This window comes from Gambusia affinis, linkage group LG21 (assembly GCF_019740435.1).
Source record: "Gambusia affinis linkage group LG21, SWU_Gaff_1.0, whole genome shotgun sequence".
In the NCBI taxonomy this organism is placed as follows: domain Eukaryota; kingdom Metazoa; phylum Chordata; class Actinopteri; order Cyprinodontiformes; family Poeciliidae; genus Gambusia; species Gambusia affinis.
In genome coordinates, this window is record NC_057888.1 from 14475017 (window position 1) to 14497108 (window position 22092).

General features: G+C 44.6%; 1 protein-coding gene across 4 annotated transcripts in view; it reads right to left on the reverse strand.

The window, feature by feature from the left end:
- The window catches only part of zfhx4 (zinc finger homeobox 4), a 93678-nt gene that overhangs the window by 53942 nt on the left and 17644 nt on the right, over positions 1-22092 (reverse strand). For all 4 annotated transcript variants that reach the window (XM_044105500.1, XM_044105502.1, XM_044105499.1 and 1 more), the window contains exons 2-5: positions 7330-9862; positions 6666-6878; positions 5961-6255; positions 3775-4316 (exon numbers count right to left, since the gene is read on the reverse strand). In XM_044105500.1, coding sequence (XP_043961435.1) covers positions 3775-4316; positions 5961-6255; positions 6666-6878; positions 7330-9816 — 3537 coding nt within the window. In that variant the 5' untranslated portion in view covers positions 9817-9862. The remainder of the gene's footprint in view (positions 1-3774; positions 4317-5960; positions 6256-6665; positions 6879-7329; positions 9863-22092) is intronic.

A 22092-nucleotide genomic window follows, 5' to 3' on the forward strand; every position in this document is an offset into this window, starting at 1 on the left:
ACCATGTTTAAACTCTAGGCTGCAATTATTCTTATGATGAATAATGCAGCGTCAATCAGATTGAACCGCATTTCCGATAAGTGGTGCGTAGCAGGCCTTTGTTTTTTCCATGTAAGGCCTATGAGCTCCTTCGCCACCTGCTGTGCCCTGGACACCAGATGACTTGATGTCCATGAACTGCTAATGTCATTTCCCTTTTGCTGTTTCAAAGTCTGGGGAAAAAAAATGACTTTCAAACTCTCAATTCCCCTCAGAAGTACTCAATGGTGGCTACAAAGCGGCCATAAAATCTCCTGAATATGCTTTTTGTTTGTATCTTCAAATGGTTTCACATGCCATAAAGATATTCTCTGTTTCCAAAAAGCCAGATGGTGAAGTCGTCAACACTCGGATCTTTTATGCGTGCGGCCAAGCTACCTCTATCCCCATGTGCTTCTCACCTCTGCCAATACATAAAAGGAGAGGTGTTTTTCTGGTCAAATAAAGAAATGATTTTTTTTTTCCCTCCGCTTTTGCTCTGCAGCTCACTTAGCCCCGTCTACACTTTTTCTAGCTCTCTTTCTCTGTTTTACCACCACATGTCCAAGGGTAAAATAGTGGAATTTCTGCCAGAGGCATTAAAAGCGTCATCTGTGGAACAGATTTGTTGAGGCCTGTGGAATGGGTGGGTGGGTAGATGAGGTACAGGGGTGTTCGGGTGCACTCAGGGGACATTGGGATGACCCTCACTTGCCTTGGCAAAGCTGGCATATGTGTGTCTTAAAAGGTACTTCCTGATTCTGCAAACTGCCTTGAATATATATATATATATATATTAAAAAAAAGTTGAGTAGACCTCTAAGGCTTCTCCAGTTTGTACACATCACATTGATATTGTAACCTCTTTGTGTGATTAAATTGCTGCCAATATTTAGTGTAACCTTGGTAACTAAAAGTGGCTCATATGAACTCAGCGGAAAAGGCAGTCAAACGTGATTCTACTCTTTTAAATGGTTGTACATGTGTGGAAGCAAAGACACATGGACTAGAGCTCAAATCTTCCTTTGACAAAAAGGAGATTGTGATTTGAGTCAACTAATCATGCTGATTCAATACGCTACGGCCTCAGGTAATGTGGTGTAATGTGAAAGCTGCACATTCGCTAAGAATTTCTCGAGTTCCCCCGAGCAGAGACATCTCCAGTTCATCTCATGCCAAGTTCAGTCCCTGCCAGACTGTTGACAATTTTGTGTTAATATGAACATCCTGTTGAAGTTAACAAAGACTGTTTTACATAGCCCTGAGAATGCCAATCAGTCTAATACAGTTAGGACTCAGATTTCCTAAATAAATGACAATCCTTGAAAAAATAAGGAATAATATTTCAGTAAAAAAAACAAGAAAAAAAAAACATTTTTGATGAAACATTTGATGGGTGAAGTGGCTAATTAAAAAATAAAATGACTAGAATATTTAGCTAAATAAATGTGATTTAAATGATGTGGAAATGCATCAAGAATTTGGCTGGTGGGGGAAAATCAGTTAACCAAAATTAGCTGATTTCCACTTGATCAACACTAGCTGGTCAATGATCAGTGATAAACTCAATAATCCTGTCTTTCTCTGTTTGGTGAATGTACCATGCCAAAGTGCTACTAAACAGTTCGGACAATAACACTGTTCATTGTGAAAGGTGTTACTAAGAGAAGAAGCTTTCGTATTTGCAAGGATTTTGTTTTTTTTTACTAGCTTGTAGCTGTTCATTGAGGCTGCTGCAGCAAATGGAATAATAAATTCTGTCAATTTGTTCCTTTCCCATTTCATACTGTTGCTGCTTTAGTCATTAATTACATTATGTCGGACTTTGACTAGACTACTCCTAAGATCTTTCTTTTGGTTTCTTTTGGAGTCATTTATTGATGAAATTCCAGAATATATTTTAAAAGAATGGAATTTACAGAAAAATTCATAGCATTTACTTTCATGATGGGCCATAATGGACCATCATGAAAGGGCTATGCTGGTTTAGATAGATTTTTTTTATAAATAATCATCTTTTGCAAAATGCATTTTGGATTTCCTTGGTTTATCACTGTCAGATATTTAAATATGTTTGACGATCTGAAATATGTCAATGTCACAAGAAATCAAATTAGGGTAGTAAGGACGCCATACATTCTCAAGGGAATAGACACACGGACAGTAATTCTAAAAACACTAATTGCTAATATAAGATGCTAACAACAGTCCACAATGTCACCCGTAATCATTTTGTTTTCGTTTTAAATTAGTAAAACCCTGATTTACAGCTACTGCTGTCTCACACACACTGTGTGATCCAGCCTCTGCTGCTAATCTAAATAATTAGTAACTGCTCACGAAACAATATTTTAAATACTGGTAAATATTGTTCTGAATAGAAAAGTCAGTACAGCTTTAAAAAACAAAGATCTGAAGGCAGTAACATATCTCTGAGTGGTGCATCTTTAGCACTATGTTGTGTCTCTTAGCATAAATATAGTAAATCACCTCTTGATATGAAAATGAAAAAGAAATAAAACTAACATTTTTATTATTATTATTGTTGTTTAAAATTGTGCAAATCATCTAAATAAACGCTACCCAATTATCACTCATTCATGTTTATATACTCTTCCTGCGATTGCTCCCACATCTACGGCATAACAACACACAAACGTATACACATTTACACACAACTGCGTCTCAATGCCCAATCTTGCATATTGCTGTAAAGGAGACCTCATTATTGTAATGCACTTGATCATATCCTGTACGTTGAGGCCTCGGAAATGTAGCAATATGCTATGAAGCTGAAGGAGATGTCTCACAGCTCAAATTACCCAAAAACATTGCCAAATATTGGACATGTTGGAATTTCTTCGCAAAAGCTCTCTATTCCTTTAAGTGTAGAACATTCAATTACTTATTTAGCTGAGTTCCTGCTGTGTTGCATCCTTCTATAATAGCTAACAAACGTATAAACAATAAAGCATGTCATCAGTAGATGATTTTAGTGCAACATTTCTTCTTTTCAACCAAAATAAAAGAAGAATGTTTGTTTGCTAAGGAGACACATTATGTATACTTGGAATATGATATATCAAGATAAAGGCAAAAAATGCCCATTCCACCGAGAATGCATATTTTAAAATCTATTTTCACAAACACTGCATTCAAACTGCTTATTTTTGTGTACAGAAAAAAAAGGCAGATCAAATATCAAGAGTAACATCCACAACATTTTGCCTTTCCCTTAGCCCAGCAGAAAACTAATTTGCATTGGCTATGCTTAACATTACATCTATTTATAAAAAAAAATAATAATTCTAGAGCTATTTACTTCAGTGAAGACAGCTGAAGGTGGTCAATCATGTAGGATAATTTAGAATCACTGATATTACATAAACATGTGTCTAATAGAGCTGAACAGCAAGCAGGAAATGTAACCGTATCAAATGGAGATCTGATTCGGTTCTCTCACAGTGACCTCTTTTTTTATCTGTCGTTCCATTCTCATGGGAACTTTTTATCTGTGTGACGATGCACTTAAGAGGACAGAAAGGATTTGTTTAAAACAAAAAGATGTCAGTTCACTATGTATTACCGTACTTTACCAGTCCTTCCAATGGAAGCAAACGGTACAATCAATTTTATTTAAGAAATATTTCTCATGTGATCAATAACATCTGGAACTTTTTATACCACTTCTTTGAAAAAGGGTGATTTTTCCAGAATTGATTGCAAGCAAAGAAATTTTGTTTTGTTCTTTTTTACCTTGTAGAGGCGGATGGCGAACTCGTGCCTCTGGTTGGTGGCATGTAGTCTCAGTTTATCCACACTGTTGCTGTAGTAGTCACAGGCGTTGCACTTGAGGTGCACTGGATTGCCAATGGCCACGCACTTTAATCTCCACTGGTTGGCCTTGCCTCCTTCCTTGATGTGAGCCACCAGCTGATGTTTCTGCATGTGCTTGTCTGTCTTGCAGTGCAGCTGAAAGTTGGCCTTGAGCTGCGTGTTGTAGCTGCAGAGCTTGCACTGGTAGACATCACCCACCACGCAGCGCCACTCCTCTTCAGGCAGGAAGCGCTCTGCGTTGATGTGGGCGTTGAGGGCCTCTAGGCTGTCTGTGGAGTAGCAGTTGCACACAGCGCACTGGTAGAGGCGCAGCGAGGGGTCGCTGATGGGTGGCGACAAGGCAGAGAGGGAAGGGTCTGCTGAGGACATGCCCCCCATTCCACCTGAAGACACCAGGGATAGATCATCTGCCATCAGCTGACCGCTGGCAAGGCGCAACTCTGCTGATAGGTCATTATTCACTACAGAGAAAATGAGTGAAAACACAAGTTAGGCAGCGATCTGGAAAAAAATTAAGACAGTGTAAAAGGTAAAAATTGCTTTTTCACAGCACAGAAAGGCAACAAGTTAAATGAAAGGAAGAAAAAGAAATATGCCAGCCATACAAAGCTGAGGTGAGAGTGAAAAGGCTAACATGCATATGGGGGTAAAAAAAGGGAAGATACACTTTTTTTTATTAAATGAAATTAAGTGTGAAAAAGAAGCTTCACTCATGCAGGCCTTTCCTGCACAAAGGGGTTTGATAAAATAAAGCCTCGCAGAGAACTAAGGCTACTTACAAAGTCTTGTCTATAAAAAACCCTAATAGGATTGGATCAGGATCAATTACAATCATCCTTTTCAACTTGCTAACTCGCTCATCAGGTAGCTTTAATTACTGCTCTCAGCAACAGTGGCACAATGGTTTTAGGGCTGTGGGCTTTTCTTGCATCAACCAAAGATTTGAAAAACTGATCAATGCATTACACGCACGTTTCTTTTTCCTCTGCCCACCAACCCTGGGACAAAAACGAGATCTGCAATTCATGCAAATGTAATTAACTCACGCGTTTGATCCTTTCATTGTCCCTCTGTGCACGTTACCAAAGTTAATCATGTTTTTGTTTTTTGCTTGTTTTTTTTAAATTTAAGATATCACATCTAAACAGATTGTTTAACAAAGTAATTTGTCCACTTAGGGGATGTACAAATAAACAGAACTTCACCAAATCAAATAAACTTACAGCAGGTTTAAATGCTAAGGTGAAACAGAAAATATGCATTCATGCATGTACGCATTATGCTGAATATGGATCTGAATTTGAATCAGTTTCCTGCTCCCACCATTTATACCTATGTACAGCTGCACTCACTATGGGGAGCTGTGAGTTATCAGTGTAATTCACTGAGAGTACATCTGCTAGCTGGGCTGTGACCTCCACACTAGAGGAGGGAGTGGGTGTGCAGCACTGCAGGGTCATTGTTAAATCTCTCTCACTCCTACGGGAATCCGCTTCCTGCTGCTTGTTAGTGTGTGTGTGTGTGTGTGCGCGTGGGTGTGCGTGTGTATGCGTGTGCGAATCCATCTCTGCAGAATGAGTAAAGGTTGGACGGTGTGTGTATATTGTGGTGATGGCAGTTGTGATGTAGAGAGGGGTGGATTAAGCTGATTTAAGAAAATTACAAATGAAAGATTAAGAATAATTCTCGTGTGGCATCTCATAATCATTTTTTAATCAGCGAGAGGGGTCAAAGAAAGGAGACAATGACAGGGGCACCATATGAGAGCAGAGATAAGAGAGAAAGAAATCAAGAGAAGGATAAGCGTAAGGGGGCTAGGGCAAAAACGATGGAAAGTGACAAAGAAGGTGAGAGGGCACAAAGATTGATTAAGAGCGACTAGAAGAAACACACATAGATAAAAGAAAGCATACCAAGATGGCATCAGATAAATTAGACACTACAGATAAAACTGCTTGTGTGAAACAATGAACAAAAAACAACATAAAAGTGAAGTTTATGAGTAACAATAATTCAAAAAGGGAATTTCTGGGTTTATAACTGACTCATCTCTAAAAGCTGTTAGGGATGCCAATCTCAATCTGATGAGGCAACATTTAAATCACCTAGGCCAGATCCAAGAGCAGCTGCAGTTGCAGGATCTAGCTGAAACGGGTTAATCATCATTTGGGCATCTGGTCCACCGCTGCCAGCTGGATTCTCCAATTTAACCCCGGCGAGCCCCATGTTCTGAGCCAGGTAGTACTGGTAGAGCTCAGCCTCGGCCGGGGCCAGGCCCAGATGGAGACTATGCTGGATCTGTTTCATGTTCTGCTGCAGGAGCATCATGTTGTGCATGTGCTTCTCGCTGGTCATGTGGATTCGTAAGTTCCGTGCGACATTGGTCTCGTAGTCACATACCTGTCGAAAAAATTAAGGTTTCATATTTAGCATTACTGCTTACCTCAATATTACTTTACACTGCAACTTAACAAACAGTTTATATGCAAGAAATGATTTACGGCCGCATGATGTCTGGAATGGAAACTAAGAAATCAGAAGCAAAATTTCAATATTAACCGACAAAACAACTTGTTAATAGTGCTAGTGCAAAGATGCTACGTTTTGAATTGATGTAATAATAATTAGATATTGCTTGGATATATAAGACACTGTTTTATTATAGAGGTCAGATGATCTGGTTGAGAAAAATAAATAATGGACACAGTGACGCACAGAGAAATAACTGGCTCATTGTGCAGACAGTGCAACAAGCTAATTGGCATGTGTACTACCACTATGCTACAATGATGCTCTGTTTATTTCAATACCTCACAGCGCCAAGTGGGCTTCTGCTTCGGCTTTGATGGAGAGGGTGCGCTGCAGCTTCCACCAAGGCTGGCACTAGACACAGGGTTGGCATGGGTGTGATTATATGGTGCCTCACTGCCACCATTCTGGAGTGTTTGCACATTATTCAGATGTTTGTCTGACTGCATGTGGATGCTAAGGTTTCCTTTGGTGGTAGTTGAATAATTGCATACCTAAAAGAGATGGATTGTTTAAAAAAAAACGAAAACAAACAACAAAACATTAAAAGCATTTATGACAAACAGCGAGAGGTATCTGATGAATGAATAATCAGTTAAATTGAGACCAGCTTTAATTATCTCAAGTACACTTTGTTGACACAGACACTTTGTTGTATATCTTCTCCTTTGAGGACTATCTTGACAACTGTTGTGTTATTATTATTACATATCCTAACTGACACATGCCTCATGAAACAACTTAAGAATAAATTTGCATTATTAATCTTGTAGAGACTACCCAATTTTTTAAGCATATATTATGTAAGCAAATTGAAATGTTATGGTCAAACTGTCAAAAAGGGTAGAAAAAAAGTAAACACAAATACATATTATTTTAGAAAAAAAATATTTTTTAAAAATAAGTGAAACAAAATCCATTAGATAAAATAAAGGATGGACAGACCTCACAACGGAAAGGCTTGTATCCACATGTATAGCTTTCGCCTCTAGCTAAACGAGGGTGAGGCTGTCCTGTGCGGCAGTACACACACGATCCACCAGACTCCGGATGTTTTTCCTTCATGTGAGCGTCCAGTGTTTGCTGGTACTTGTAGTGCCAGTTACACTTTGGACACTTTAGTGTCTTGCAGGAATTGCGTGAATGCATCATGGTCATGTGTCCTCCTAGAGACCGAGAAGATCCTAAGACTGTGTCACATTTGGGGCACTCCACCCCACTGCCTGGGGATCCTTCACCTGGACCAGGGGTACCTGGAGTCCCTGGAGTTCCAGGTGTACTAGCATTTCCTGTGTTTTGATGTAGCGGACCTGGACTCTCATCATCTCTGCGCAACATCATCATGTCAAGTGGATTGGAGGATGGTGATAACCCGTCCCGTCCTGCTAGGCCATCAGAGGTTGAGTCATTGCTGTTCTCACGCTCTCTGCCAGCTGATAGGGCAGTGGACAGAAGGTTCTTTTCCATCTCCAGTTTCTCAGAAACAGGCAGGACATTAGACAAGGTGGATGCAGGGCCTTTGCTTTCACTGCTCAACTTAAGCACACTGTTGGAAAGGGGGGGAATACTTTGGTTTAAGAGAGGGAAATCTTTGCTACTGGTGCTGTCGGCCCGTTGGATCGCCATTGCCATGGTCATGACCTGTTCCTCCTCCTCATCTGCCTCCATTTCTACTCCTCCACCAAGTGAATAAGCATCCTCATCCTGTTCTGGACTTTCTTCTCCCACTGTACCGGGTTCCCGCTTAATGGGCGGGTACTGGCTCAGGTCCGGCCCATTGGGTTGCAAAGTGCATGTGTCCCTAACGTGGCCTTTGAAGTCACTATCAGAGTTCTGACTTTCTAGGCTACCACCAGTGGCAGCAGCGGCAGAACTCCCACTGAGGGTCCTGTGGGCACCAGCCCCTCCCCCGAGGTTTGGGTTGGTCTCAGCCTTTGGCATGGTTTGGGTTCTGGGGGTTTGGTCAGTAGAGGAGCTGCTGGCACTGCCCTTCAGGAAGGCAAACCCTGCCTGAAGAGAATCTGCATTCTCCCCACTATTGTGGAAAGCATTCCACAAGCCACGGAGCCCCGTATCTGGCCCCAGGAAGTTGGCAGGTGAGGGAAAGTGGGGTAGCACAGCGTTTGGGGGTTTTTTTGGTTCCAGAAAGCTTATAAGAGGTTCTTTGTCCTTGCCGATGCCCTGGATGATGGCAGAAACATGCTTGTTGCTCAGCAGCTTCTGTTCCTGCTCATTCAGGGTCATACGGTGGTCATGGACAGCATGTGTCACGAAGGAACGGCTGTAGCCAAAAGACAGCTTGCACAGGAAACACATCAGAACCGGTTTCCGCCGCCCATCAGCCACACAGCCCTCAAATTTGGACAAGTCCACATTGTTGGGGACATCTTTGGACACACAGGAGTTTTTGGCTGCACCTTCCGCCGTTAGATAGTCTTTGTCATTCTTGTGGCGGAGGTCATAGACACGGAAACTGTGCAACACAGGACCAGCACCCGCCAGCCCTCCAGCTGAGGTATTTGGGAAGGAGGGGTGGTCAGCCGCTAGTGATTTGCTCCCAAGGGATGAGGCGATGTGGAAGGTGTTGATGATCTGGGGGTAGAAGGACATGGGTGCAGCGGGCTGCTCCAACCGTTCCCGTCCTGGGCTGAGGCCACTCTGGCCACTGTTGCCCTGGGCACTAGGGAAGGTCTGGGGTGACAACAGGCGCCTGAATTGAAGAGCCCCAGAGAGCCCCCCCTGGTTGCCACGCTGCTCTTTGGAGTCCTCCAGGATAAAGGCAGAGCCATCGGGCTGGTAGATGATCTCGCCACACAGGTTCTCCACATCACTATCCTCTTCCATCTCCATTTCACTGTTCATATCCCCTACATCTGCGGCACCAACCTCATGTACTCCTTCATCCTCACTCTCCTCCCCCATCATCCCTTCAACCTCCTCATCCTCTTCATGATCTCCAGCAATAGGCAGGCGGGCATTAGGGCAGTGGTGCTCCATATATTTTTGTAAACTGGAGAAGGAATTAGAACATTCGTTGCAGGGGATCTCCTTTGCCGGTGCCACAGGGGATGTGGCAGGGGCAGAACAGTCCGAACCCAGAGCTGCTCCTCCTCCTACTCCTGGTAATGTTCCGGTAACACTCCCTTTGTTACCGGAAGTAAAGCTTTCTCTCCGACTCTGATCAGTTACAGGGTCGATAGTTGCACTGACAGTGGTAGGGGTAGTAGTGGATCTACACGGACTCACAACTGGCCCTCCAAGGCCATTCTCCGACTCTCCAGTGGCAACAGGTGACGACTGGTTGTTGGTGCTGTTTGTGACAGTGGTCTCCGTGGAGACAACTGAGTTGTCCTCAGCAGCAGCATCCAACCTCTGGCCACCATAGTCCTGCTGCCGGGATGACACCATGGGGGGAGAGTCACAAGTTGCCATGATGACCACTACATAGGGATCTCATCTCATCGAGCCCAACAGGGACCTGGTTTAAGAAAATAAAACAAAAAGAAAATTAATCATCCAAATTGTGTTGTGGAACTGTGATACAGTACACCTACATTTAGAACGTATAAGATCAATTTCTTCAAAACTAGTTTTTGTTCAGTTATTAAAAACAATTTGACAGGCAGTTAAAATGACATAATTTAAAAATTAGAAAACAATCTTGTACTTTATGAGAAATAAAAAATGGAGGAAAATATTACCAGTCCGGAGTTACTAATGGAGAGTGCGCAAAGGAAAGTCATCACATTGACCAGAATGAAGCGCACAACACAGAGTGAAATACAGAGTTTTTATATCTTTCTCCAGTGTCTATGTATATAGCAAAACACTACAGAAACAAAAACAGAAATCAAAGACGATCTCTATCTTATTTTGTTATGTAACTTAGGACAACTTAAAGTAAAGACTCACAAAGAATGACCAGAGCACAAAGGACCAGCTTCCATAAGGAATGATGTTTGGAATACCAGTGAGATGTTATCAATCTTGGATTGCAGCCCATCTTTCAACCCCGCTTTACATCTATCCCTTGGCTTTTGACAACAAGGTACAAATGCTAAGCCACCAACAAACACACAACACAGGAAATATCATCCTAAATCCAGTGGCACTCACTAACATAACTATATGGTGTAATCACAAACATAATTTCTTTCAAAAAGCTTAAGATCCAAACTAGATTTCTACTAAAATACTTTATTGTTAAGACGCCTGCTTTAAATGAGCCCTGTTTCTTTTTTTTCTTGATACAGTACTAGGCTTCTTTCAGAAGCTTGAGTGTAAATGAGCTACCCTGAAAAGAAAACCTTAAAGAGCTATGTTAACCTTTAACCCAATCCACCTGCTGCTTAACTCTCTTTTGTTTCTGTCTGTGTTTTCCTCATAACAAAGCCACAAAGCAATTAGGGGATTAATGCACAACAATCCAGGACTAAACAAAGCTGGTGGGAGGGACAGTAAAAGCGTGAGGAATGAAATCATTTCAGGGTGCATGTGTGTGCGTACGTTTGCTACAATCAGGTTTAATCTGCTATATCCAAGAGATAATTCCATTGGACCACTAATACTAGAGAAATTGTGTTTCTATCTCACTTTGCATATTTATGTTTGTCAGATTAAATACAAAAACGCAAAAAGGAGATAAACAATGCGGCAATCAGTTACGTGTGGATGCAACGGAAGGAAAAGAAATAAACATCTAATATGTTCATAACATCATCGACTACCAAGTATAAGAACTAAAAGCCCATCACACCAGGATTAAAAAAAAATCTATCTATCTATCTACATACACACATCTATTGTGCAGATTTAGACATAGGTTTTAATAACCTTTTTTGTTGGTTTTTTTTTTTTTTGCTTTAGGCAACTAACTGCTGGCAACATCCACATCACGTACGTCAACATGCAAACACATATGTTTTTATGTTAACTCTAATTGTAATTGCAAAAGCATTAGCAGCAATTAGCCTTGCATTCTAATACAAGGAGATGAAACGGGGCAACTGCATCAAGCCACAAGCATGTATGGTAATGACGCACACATGAAGTTCCTACACTAATATATAAGCTTAGCATAGACTTTGCTGCGTGGTTGTCTGAAATACAAATGAAATGTTTTGGTGGTGTGTGGAAAGAAAAACGTTCGACAAAAAAAAAGAAAAAGAAAGGCTTCCAACATTTTGTTTCAACTTTTTTTTGTTAATATCAGTCTTATTTTGCATCCCAGAAATACTAAAATAAAATGTTGTGCTTCTTCATGATGTCTCACAAACCCACAGTTGGATGTTTTTCTACCTTTCTCCAGTGTCTGTCTTCCAAAGAGCCTGTTTAACATGTGATTGTGGGTAAAGCCTCTCCCCAGCAGTGGGTTTGATGGGTAATGCGACACATACAACAGGATTTACTACATGTCAGTGGTGTCATTTTGCTTCTTAGTTCATCGGGGAGCGACCTCTTTGAATTGTAGCTCGGACATAAAACATTGTGGTTTATGAATTATGCATCTCTTTAAGAATGGAATTATGTCTTACAGTTAAGCCAGTGTGTTAAGCACTTGGAACTGACACATCATCCCCCCTAATGCTAACAGGTTAAGAGCTGTTTACATGTGTGCTGCCTGCCAACAATAACATAGGAGTCAATTATTTTTCTTACCTCTGATTCCAATTGACCCCACAACTTTTTTTTTTCCATAAATAAAGCACTGACAATGTCCAGAACATGTAGTGACAAATGTTTGGTGTTAAATACATCATTTCTTTTAGTTAGGTGTACCCACTGTCTCTCGCTTTATTCAAGGCAAACAGCTAACAAGAAGCGTTTGTTAAAGAAAAAATAAATACAAATGCAGAATAATCAAACAGGCCCATAAACCACGTATTAAATCTGAAATCACTGTGACTGACTCCACATGTTGGAATTTGTCACAGTTTCTTAGCTAGGAAGAGGTGAAATATGGCACAAGATCTTTCAATGTTTAAATGCCTCAATATTTCTGCATGTGACTGTGGGGAGACTAAACAAACTAACTGTTTCTGGCTTCTCCCCCTGTTCAAAACTCTTATTCTGAAGCATAAAACAAACAAGTTTCTGAGTTTTTTTAGTACACTACTAAAGATGTAATTGGGCTGAGAGTATACTATGAGCATTCAAAGACTCTCCACAGAAACTAAAGGTTTTTTTCTTTCAGTGGCAGCAGTATAGGCACCTTCTAACACAAAGGAGACAAACAACTAGTAAGCATCGTCAGCAGACCTCGGCTAGTTAAGCAATACTAAACTTTACTGTCTGCTTAAGGGACTCTAGCAGAACCAAACTAAGCTGCTTGACTGTATTTTTTCAGTTCAATTTCAAAATTTTAAAAGCGCAGCTTGAGATGTATGTAGAATTTATGTAAAAATGATCTACTGTGAAAACACACACAAAAAAAAACAGTATTTTGATTGCCATAATTAAAAACCAGAATATATGGATTAGTAAAACCTGAAGTGAATTACTCTACAATAAGCATTTCTCATCTTTTTTTTTGTTCCTGTGAACTCAATATTATGCTGTCTTGTCTCCTCAGCTGAGTGTGCTGTTATGGTTACAGAAAACTCATTGCATTCTCTTGATAGTAAACAAACCAGACAAGTCCATCACCAGCTTATCTGAAGTTAAAGTTGAGTTTTAGATACAAAGATGCTCAGCATTCACCAATCCATAAAGTACCTGCAGTCATCTCCCTTCTAACTGCTCTTCAGTGTCTATGCTTTCACACCTTTTCTAGCAGCAGTACCCATTTGTCCTTCTTTTAAGGCAGATCATATTACTACCAGCTAAGAAACATTCCTGTTTCTCTCCCCCACTGGCTTCCTTCGCTCTGCTAACCAACCAGACTACTTTCAATTGCAGAAGAGAAACAGACAGACAGATACATAGAGAGAAACTCTATGTATGTAACAATGAAGGGCTTTTTTTCCCACAATGCAGAAACAGTTCCCTTCTTTTAACAGGAGAACAAAGGAGGTGGCCTGAGCTGCTCCTACCTCTGTTTTTTAATTAAGCATGTCCCCCTTGCTTTCACACATATACACATGGACACTGGCTGACACAAACACACACCTATACACACGCACGCACGCACACCCAGTGAGACAGACACACATAACATTAAGGTAATTAAAGTGGCAGATCAGATCCACTGAGAGGCAAATAATAGCCCAGGAATGCCTGCTTTGGACACCGCAAGTTCTGATGGGTGAAAAGGGCTAAGAAACTCCTTAGCCTTTTGTTTTTCTCCACCCGCCCCTTTGCTCTTTCCCTTATCCTTCCATCTGCTTTTCAGTAGCCCCCTGAGAGGCCGGGAAGCAGTCAGTGGGAGGGGATTTCTTTTTTATTTTAGTCTTTTACAACTTTTCATCTTTAAGACTCAAATTCATCATAGTATGCTTCCATTTCAGCTTGACGCTACAGAAGCTAAATGCAAAAGGCTACACAAAATCAAAGTTGAATACGTCTTTTAAGATTTTTAGCTTATACGTGTATAATTAAAACGCTGATACAACAGGGCTCCAACAATATGCAAACTTTTCAGACCTGAGCTACTGAGCAGGTGCTGATGTCACGGTCTCCTCCTGTTTTCCCTGTCTTGTCAGACTATCGCGCATTAGCCGGAGTCACAGCCTGTTATATGTCAAACCTGTAATTGCAGTGTCGCCACACTGCCGTCTTTGTTTACACCGCGATCTGCTGGATTCAAATTCTTCATCGCTTACTGTCTGACATTTTATTTCAAAGGCAACAAGTGCTATTAAAGCAGTGGTGAATATTTACAGCCTTTTATAAATACTGGGATTTGACATATCCTTGATCTGTGAGGCGGACGGCAAAGTTCAAAAGTACTTTTTTTTACTCTTGTTTGGCTGAGGGAATGTGAGAACACATTTAATGAGTGGTAAGAAAACAACCAGGCCAAATGTCCGACACGACCCAAGACGGCTAATGTCAAACAACAAAGTCAGAGGACAGCATGAAACTATAGCTCTGTGTCCATTCTTTAAGGTCTCCAAGAAGGTTAGCCCTCTCCCTGCATGTGGCCCCTCAATCCGACACCAAATCTTCTATCAAAATGTCACCGAGCATTAACCAAAGACAAAGGGGAGAGACGGAATGAATGTCGCTGCATCCATCTCCCACTGTCAGCGCCATGAATAGGCCTACTCTGTCTAATTAGACCTGTTTATTTGTTGCCATGCAAAGATGAAGGGATGAAAAACAAACTGGATAAAGGAGGAGGAGTATTACCTCCCTTCCTCACAATGCATGAGAAGCTTCGGTTGCCATCAAAGAGCCCCGGTGCATGTATGCACAAACACATATGCACATGTGCACATGATCACAGAGGAGAGCCTAATGCTCTGTTTAAAATCTTAAAAGAAAGGAGAGAGGGAGGAAATGTGAAAGGATAGGGGGGGTAGCGCTTTTAGCATGACCAACTGTTTTTTGTCTTCTTTGCTCCTTAACACACACAAAGGGTTTTAATGCAGCCTCTGTTTGTGGCCTAAAGGTGTAATATTAGACACAAGTTTCAGTAGATCTTAGCAGTGCCTCCCCACACCCTTTTTTGTCCCCCTGTCCTCTCCGTTGTGTCTCCTTTGTGAGCAAAGGCCTTCATTACTAAGAAACACCTTGTCATTATTGCATTGGACAACCCAGACATCTTAAGATCCACTTTAACACAGTAATCCTGTGAAACAAATTACTCACACTGCTAAAATGTCTTTTAGAAAAATTTGGAAAACCTAAGGCTGGTTTACATCAACAATGATACGGGACTGTTAAATGCAAACGAACGAACGAAAGAAAAACAAGACTTACAGGAGGTGTGGTTATGAGGGAAGAATGTAGAGGACAGAAGAGGCATTTTTATCCTTTTCTGAGACCAGGTATGTGGGTTCTATCCCTCAGGTTGATGACAAGTAAATTGGTCTCATTGGTTGCTCAGGTAACATTACACCTAACTCCCCTCAGGCTGATATTTCATTGTTAGGGAGAAGAAAAAAAAAAACAAAAAACAGGTTGACACTGGAGATGAAAAGAAGCAAATGAGATGCATAGGAGTAATAGAGAAATAAAGTTGTACTGAAGAGTATGCAAATGTATAGGCAGAGCAGAATTTATTGTATGTTGTTCATCATTAACCTTCTTAACAATCCATGGCAATTTTAGTCTTTTTGGATCTGATTGAGAACTGATTACAGCAGCTTCTGTCCAAACGTCAACAAGACAGACCCAAAGACATTCACTCCAAAGATTTCCAATTCAGTTTGCGATACTTCTGTAGACTCCTTACCCTAAAGGTCAGTGTCGGCGATTATCTGCTGCTTGTACAGCTTCATAGAGACAAAGTTTAATGGATTAAAGGCAACTTTGACTGGATTTAACATTCTTACAAGTGGACTTTGGGCTTACGCAGGCCAGTTTAAATATATACCCATGCCTCATGGCTTTGAAGAGGCTATATTTCAGACTAAATTCAAAGAGAAACACAAAAATAAACAGTGAGACACTGCTGGGTCACGGTCCCCACTTACTGCCCTTGCTAAAGATTTTTTCTGGCATCAAAGGAGAAGCCAATCTACATAGCTAATGCCTCCACTTTTTCCCCTCCCTTTGCACGAAGTGAAAACAGCAAAGACCGAGTGGAGTGAAAAAAAAAAATGGGGATTTTTCTTTTGCCGACAATCTGGAAACACTCTCTAGTTAATTAGAGTTGATTGGAAATGAACCGCACAAACAAAGGGCAGCCTATGTCCTGGCTATTACAACCAGGCATGCTTGTGTGCACGTGCACCGAAAGTTACTACCGTAACTACGGTTCTATGAATCCCGGATGACCGCCAGAGGCGGTGCTTCAAGCACTGAATGATCATTCTTGCGCATGCGCAGGTCGAGTACTAATGACAACAAAGTCACCTGTGACCTGCCGGGGACCCACGTGACTCTATATAGTCACGTGGCACCCGGCAATCAATCCCTCCATCTGCTCGCGAGAAGCAGAGATTCCGAGGGACCAAGCACTCTGGCGGTCATCCGGGATTCATAGAACCGTAGTTACGGTAGTAACTTTCGTTCTATTTCATCCCTACTGACCGCCAGAGGCGGTGCTTCAAGCACTGGATGACTCATATCAACAAGGTCACGAGGAATCAGCAACATTCAAGGGAAACGACTACACCACCCACACTAATGTGATGTAGAGGCATGCTGCTCCAGGATGCCTTGAAGCGGATGGGGTGCAGCCACATTCACCCTGTAGAACCAAGTAAAGGTACTAGGTGATTTTCAGGAGGCCGCACGGCATATAACATCCGGCACCACAGTCATGGCAGTAAAGCGATGTCGACATGCCCCTTGTAGAGTGGCACTTCACTCCCCGGCAGAGGCCGGTCCTGCAAGGCATAAGCCTTGGAGATCAATCCACAACCCAGTGTGCAAGTCGCTGCTTAGAAAGTGCCTGAACTTTCCGTGAGCCAGCGTAGCAAACAAAAAACTATTCGTCTTTTGGAAGGATGCCGTGGCATTGACATATGCCTCAAGGGCACGAACAGGCCACAGTGGTTCAGAGGGGCTACCGGTGTCAAACCGGGCAAGATGGAGCGGCTGGGTACTGCGTGCCGCCAGTGACACCTTAGGAATAAACCAACGTCAGACCACAGTGTAACGCCTGAGCCACCAGTCTTCCACAGTAGGGCTCAGCTGTCGAGAGAGCCTGTAATTCCTCCATACGTTTTGCAGAAACCATAGCCAAAAGGAACGCTGTCTGCAGTGAGGGCCACTTGAGGTCTGCTGATGCCAGGGGCTCAATTGGGAGGGACCGAAGAGCCTCAAGCACAAGAGAAAGGTCCCACGCCGGTGCCACAGGGCGGTTGGGTGGTCGCAAACGCCGAGCACCCCTTAAAAACAGCACAACGTCCTTGTCTCTGCCCACAGAACAACCATTCAGTCCGACATGCCAACAGGAAATGGCAGCCACACACACCTTCAAGGTAGACGGAGACTGTCCTTGATCCAGTAACGCCTGCAGGAAGGTCAGTATGTCAGAAACTGAACACTGCACCGGGTCCCGCCCTCTATTACGGCACCAGGTCGCAAAGACCGTCCACTTGGTAGCATAGACAGCTCGCATAGACGGCGCCCATGCATTAGCCATTGTATGCATTATGGACCCAGTGTATCTTGAGAAAGTGGACCCCGGCCTTGCAGGGGCCAAATCCAGAGCTGGAGCCGGTCCAGTTTGGGGTGCAAACTCTGATCCCCATCTGGGAAAGAAGATCACTCCTGGAGGGGAGACGCATCGGCGAGCCGGAGCGGAGCTCGCACAGTAGAGGAAACCAAGTCCTCGCTGGCCAGTAGGGGGCCACCAGCAGAACCCTGTGCCCCTCCTGACGCACCCTGAGGAGAGTCTGAAAAAGTAGGCTGAATGGTGGAAAGGCATAAAGGAGGGTCCGGGGCCAGTCGTGTGCCAGTGCATCGTGGCCCAGAGGGCTGCTGTTGTACAATGAGAACCAAAGGGGACAGTGAAACGCGTCCCTTGAGGCAAAGAGGTCCGCCCTGCCAAAGACCTTCCAGATGCACTCCACTACCTTTCGGTGAAGCTTCCACTCCCCTGGAAGCAGCTTCTGACGGGATAGAAAATCTGCTGGCATGTTCTCCGGCCCTGGGATGTAGGCTACTCTGAGGCTGGTTATGTATGGAGCTGCCCAGGTCAGAAGCAGTTGAGTCAAGCACGACAGTTTCCATGACCTGGTTCCCCCCTGGTGGTTGATGTGGAAAACCACAGTGGTGTTGACTGACATCACCAGCACATGCTTCCCCTGCAAGCCTGGAAGAAAGCTCTGAAGAGCCAGAAGTACAGCCCGTAACTCTAAGACATTGATGTGTTCCCTGCTCTGCCGCTGGGGTGACAGGCAAGCAGTCATTGAGATGGAATCCATGGCAATGCCCAGGAGTCTCCTGTGAGGGAGTCATACTGCTTTTCTCCATGTTCACCTGCAAGCCCAAGCATCCCACATGATGGAGCACTAACAGAGTATCTCGAACCGCCTGGTCCCGTGTCGCGGCACAAATGAGCCAGTCGGCCATATATGGGAGGATCCTTAATCCCTGTGCCTGCAGAGGAGAGAGGGTCGCTGCAACACATCGGGTGAACACCCTGGGAGACAGTGAAAGTCCGAACGGGAGGATCCTGAACTGGAAATGCCTCCCCAGAAAAGCAAAACGAAGAAACCGCCAATGGGGCGGAGCGATTGGAACGTGAAAATAAGCATCCCTGAGATCTATGGAAGTGAACCAATCGCCCGGGGAAATCACCTGCAACACTTCCTTGTGGTCAGCATATGAAAAGGCATGGCCTTCAAGTACACATTCAAGTACACTCCGAGGTCCAAGACTGGACGCAGGCTCACGGTCTTCTTCAGAACAAGAAAATACATGGAATAAAAGCCCCCTGGATCCAGCAGGGGGTCCACAGGCACTATAGCACCCTTAGCCAGCAAGGTGAGGGTTTCTTGGTTCAGTGCCTGTGCCTTCACCGGGTCGCGGATCACAGTCATCCTGACCCGGCCGGGGATAGGTGGCCGGCGGCGGAACTGAAGACGGTACCCCACAAGTCCGGGGTGTGGGCAGCCCAGAAGCTGAGCTGTCCCGGAGTAAAATAATCGACTGCCGGCAATTAAGGCATCATCCACGGGCCCCCCGGCCCTTTGAAGGCCTGGGAGGATGCCGGCCAGACTGAGCGGCTCGAAAGGGATGAAAGGATTTTGTCCCAGCTCGGTCTGGAGCTCTGTTTCTCTGAGCTGGAGCAGGTCCCTGGACCAATCTCTGACCTGGTACCAGACCCTGGGGCTTAGTGGAAGAAGGAGAAGGCCCTGAGGACCTCCGTGAAGGACCCGCAGCTGCCCAGGTGCTGACTGGCTGGCGATCACACCTGTGAAGCCCTGCCAGCTGTTGCCTTGTTCTAGAGGCCTGAGCGGTACGGTCCAAGGCGTCCAGTGCCGCAGAACCAAAAAGATCCCTCAGATCCACAGGCAGGGCCCGGAGGGTCCTCCTACAAGGCTCAGTAAGTGGTGACCGCGCCAACCAGACCTGGCGGCGAGCGTGAACCTGTGTGGAGAGTGTGCGTCCAAGTTCCCTCGTCATAAGAGCAAAGGCCTGCAGAGATGCATCAACCAGGCCTTGCGTGGCATGGTCCAGTGGAACAGATTCCAAGGAGGAAGACAGGGATGGGATAAGATGGGAGAGAGAGTTCCCAATCCGGCCCATGCGGGCCCCAGAGTCATAGGCCTTGCAGAGAAGGTCGTCGGTAATACAGCACGGAGGACGCAGACAACGGGCATTGGGCTGCAAAGCCTCATCAGGTGGGATAATAAGAGAGGCAATGCCCGGTTCCACCACTGGCATCTGCCCCAAGCCAACCCTGGGTGCCTTCTGCATAGCTGCCAGGACCCTGCCATCCGTTGTCAGACGTGAAAGCGCCTTGGTGTCTGACCAGCAAGCATGTAGTTCCCGCACATACTCCGCCGAGGGAGTTACCACAAAGGCAGTCTCTGATCTACTGCGCTTAAAGAAGGCGCTGGAAGCCGTAGGCTGGGCCTGAGGAACACTAATCTGTAAACGAGCAAGAGCCGTTCGAATAGCAGATGTCACAGACTCCCCCGTATCCTCCTGGGAGGCAATGGAGTCCGACCCAGAGGCCCCGGAGCCCAGCTCCGGAAGATCCTCACAGAAATGGGTGCCAGAGGCCGCCACAGAAACAGCATCGTCGTCATTGACTGACATTTCATCCTGCTCGGGAGGGAGAGCCGCGCCGCGATCACCAGCAGTCTGAAAGGACTGGAGGAGGGCTTTCATTTGGGCCGTCTCAGTAGTGAGATGATCCGCTCTGGACAGCCTCCTGTATCGGTCTGTCTGGCTCGCTTTGCGGTACCAAAGGTGCAGCCACAGTAGATCGTTTGCACATCGCTTTCCCCATCGGCAACTGACTACGCGGCGCAGCGCCCGCCCAGTCGGTAGGCTGCTCCAGAGCAGCCAACCTATCCAGTCTGACTGACCGGGGCATGACGCAATAGTTGGGGCAAGCGTTATCCGACAGTGCCTCCCGGAGATGTTCCACACCGAGGCAGGAGGGACACAAGTCATGCCCGTCGTCGGGCTGAAGTGGAACCAGACAGGTCGAGCAGCATAAATTATCCAGCAACATACTGCTGAAAGGCGTGATTAGCCCGCCAGCAACAAGAAGTCAACACGAGCAACGCATTGGCGACTCCGTTGTAGGAAAACCCCGTGGGGTTCCAAACTCAGCGTGAGCAGAAACGCCACTAGCAAATCGATTATCAACCAAAGATGAACTCAGCACGAGCAGAGACGCCACTGGTGAGTCAGATAAATAACAGCAAAGTAAAATGGACTCAGCACGAGCAGAAAACGCTACTGGTGAGTGTAGATAAACAAACTGTAGAAGAACTCAACGCGAGCAGAAACGCTACTGGTGAGTGTAGATAAACAAACTATAGAACTCAACGCGAGCAGAAACGCTACTGGTGAGTTTAGGTAAACAACTCAACGCGAGCAGAAACGCTACTGGTGAGTGTAGGCAAACAAACTGTAGAACTCAACGCGAGCAGAAACGCTGCTGGTGAGTTCAGGCAAACAAACTATAGAAGAACCCAACGCGAGCAGAAACGCTACTGGTGAGTTTAGGTAAACAACTCAACGCGAGCAGAAACGCTACTGGTGAGTGTAGGCAAACAAACTGTAGAACTCAACGCGAGCAGAAACGCTGCTGGTGAGTTTAGGTAAACAACTCAACGCGAGCAGAAACGCTACTGGTGAGTGTAGGCAAACAAACTGTAGAACTCAACGCGAGCAGAAACGCTGCTGGTGAGTTTAGGTAAACAACTCAACGCGAGCAGAAACGCTACTGGTGAGTGTAGGCAAACAAACAAACTGTAGAACTCAACGCGAGCAGAAACGCTACTGGTGAGTTCAGGCAAACAAACTATAGAAGAACCCAACGCGAGCAGAAACGCTACTGGTGAGTTTAGGTAAACAACTCAACGCGAGCAGAGACGCTACGGGTGAGTTTAGAGAAACCAACTGAAAACGAACTCAGCGCGAGCAGAAACGCTACCGTGAGTCAAAAGAGCCACAAAAATTAACGTGGCAATTCAAAGCGAACAGTAAACTATTGCCGAGAAAAGAAGAAAAACTTACCAGTCGCCGCGGCCACCGCAGATCAGGTAAGGTGAAAGCAGCTTGTGCAGCCCCTGGAGGGCGAGACTTACCCGCAGCTCCGACCAAAGCCGGTCACGGGGCTACCAGCAACAAGCAGCTAGGAAAATAGTGGTACACACAGAAGCAACCAGCTTCACACGACCACACACCTGTACTCAACACACCTGCGCGCGAGAAGAACAAAAGGGATTGATTGCCGGGTGCCACGTGACTATATAGAGTCACGTGGGTCCCCGGCAGGTCACAGGTGACTTTGTTGTCATTAGTACTCGACCTGCGCATGCGCAAGAATGATCATTCAGTGCTTGAAGCACCGCCTCTGGCGGTCAGTAGGGATGAAATAGAACAAAGGTTACTTAAGCCACCTTGGGAGTGCAAGATGCTTGCAGCTTGATGATGTGGACTCTTCTCACTTTTTTTTATTTTTAC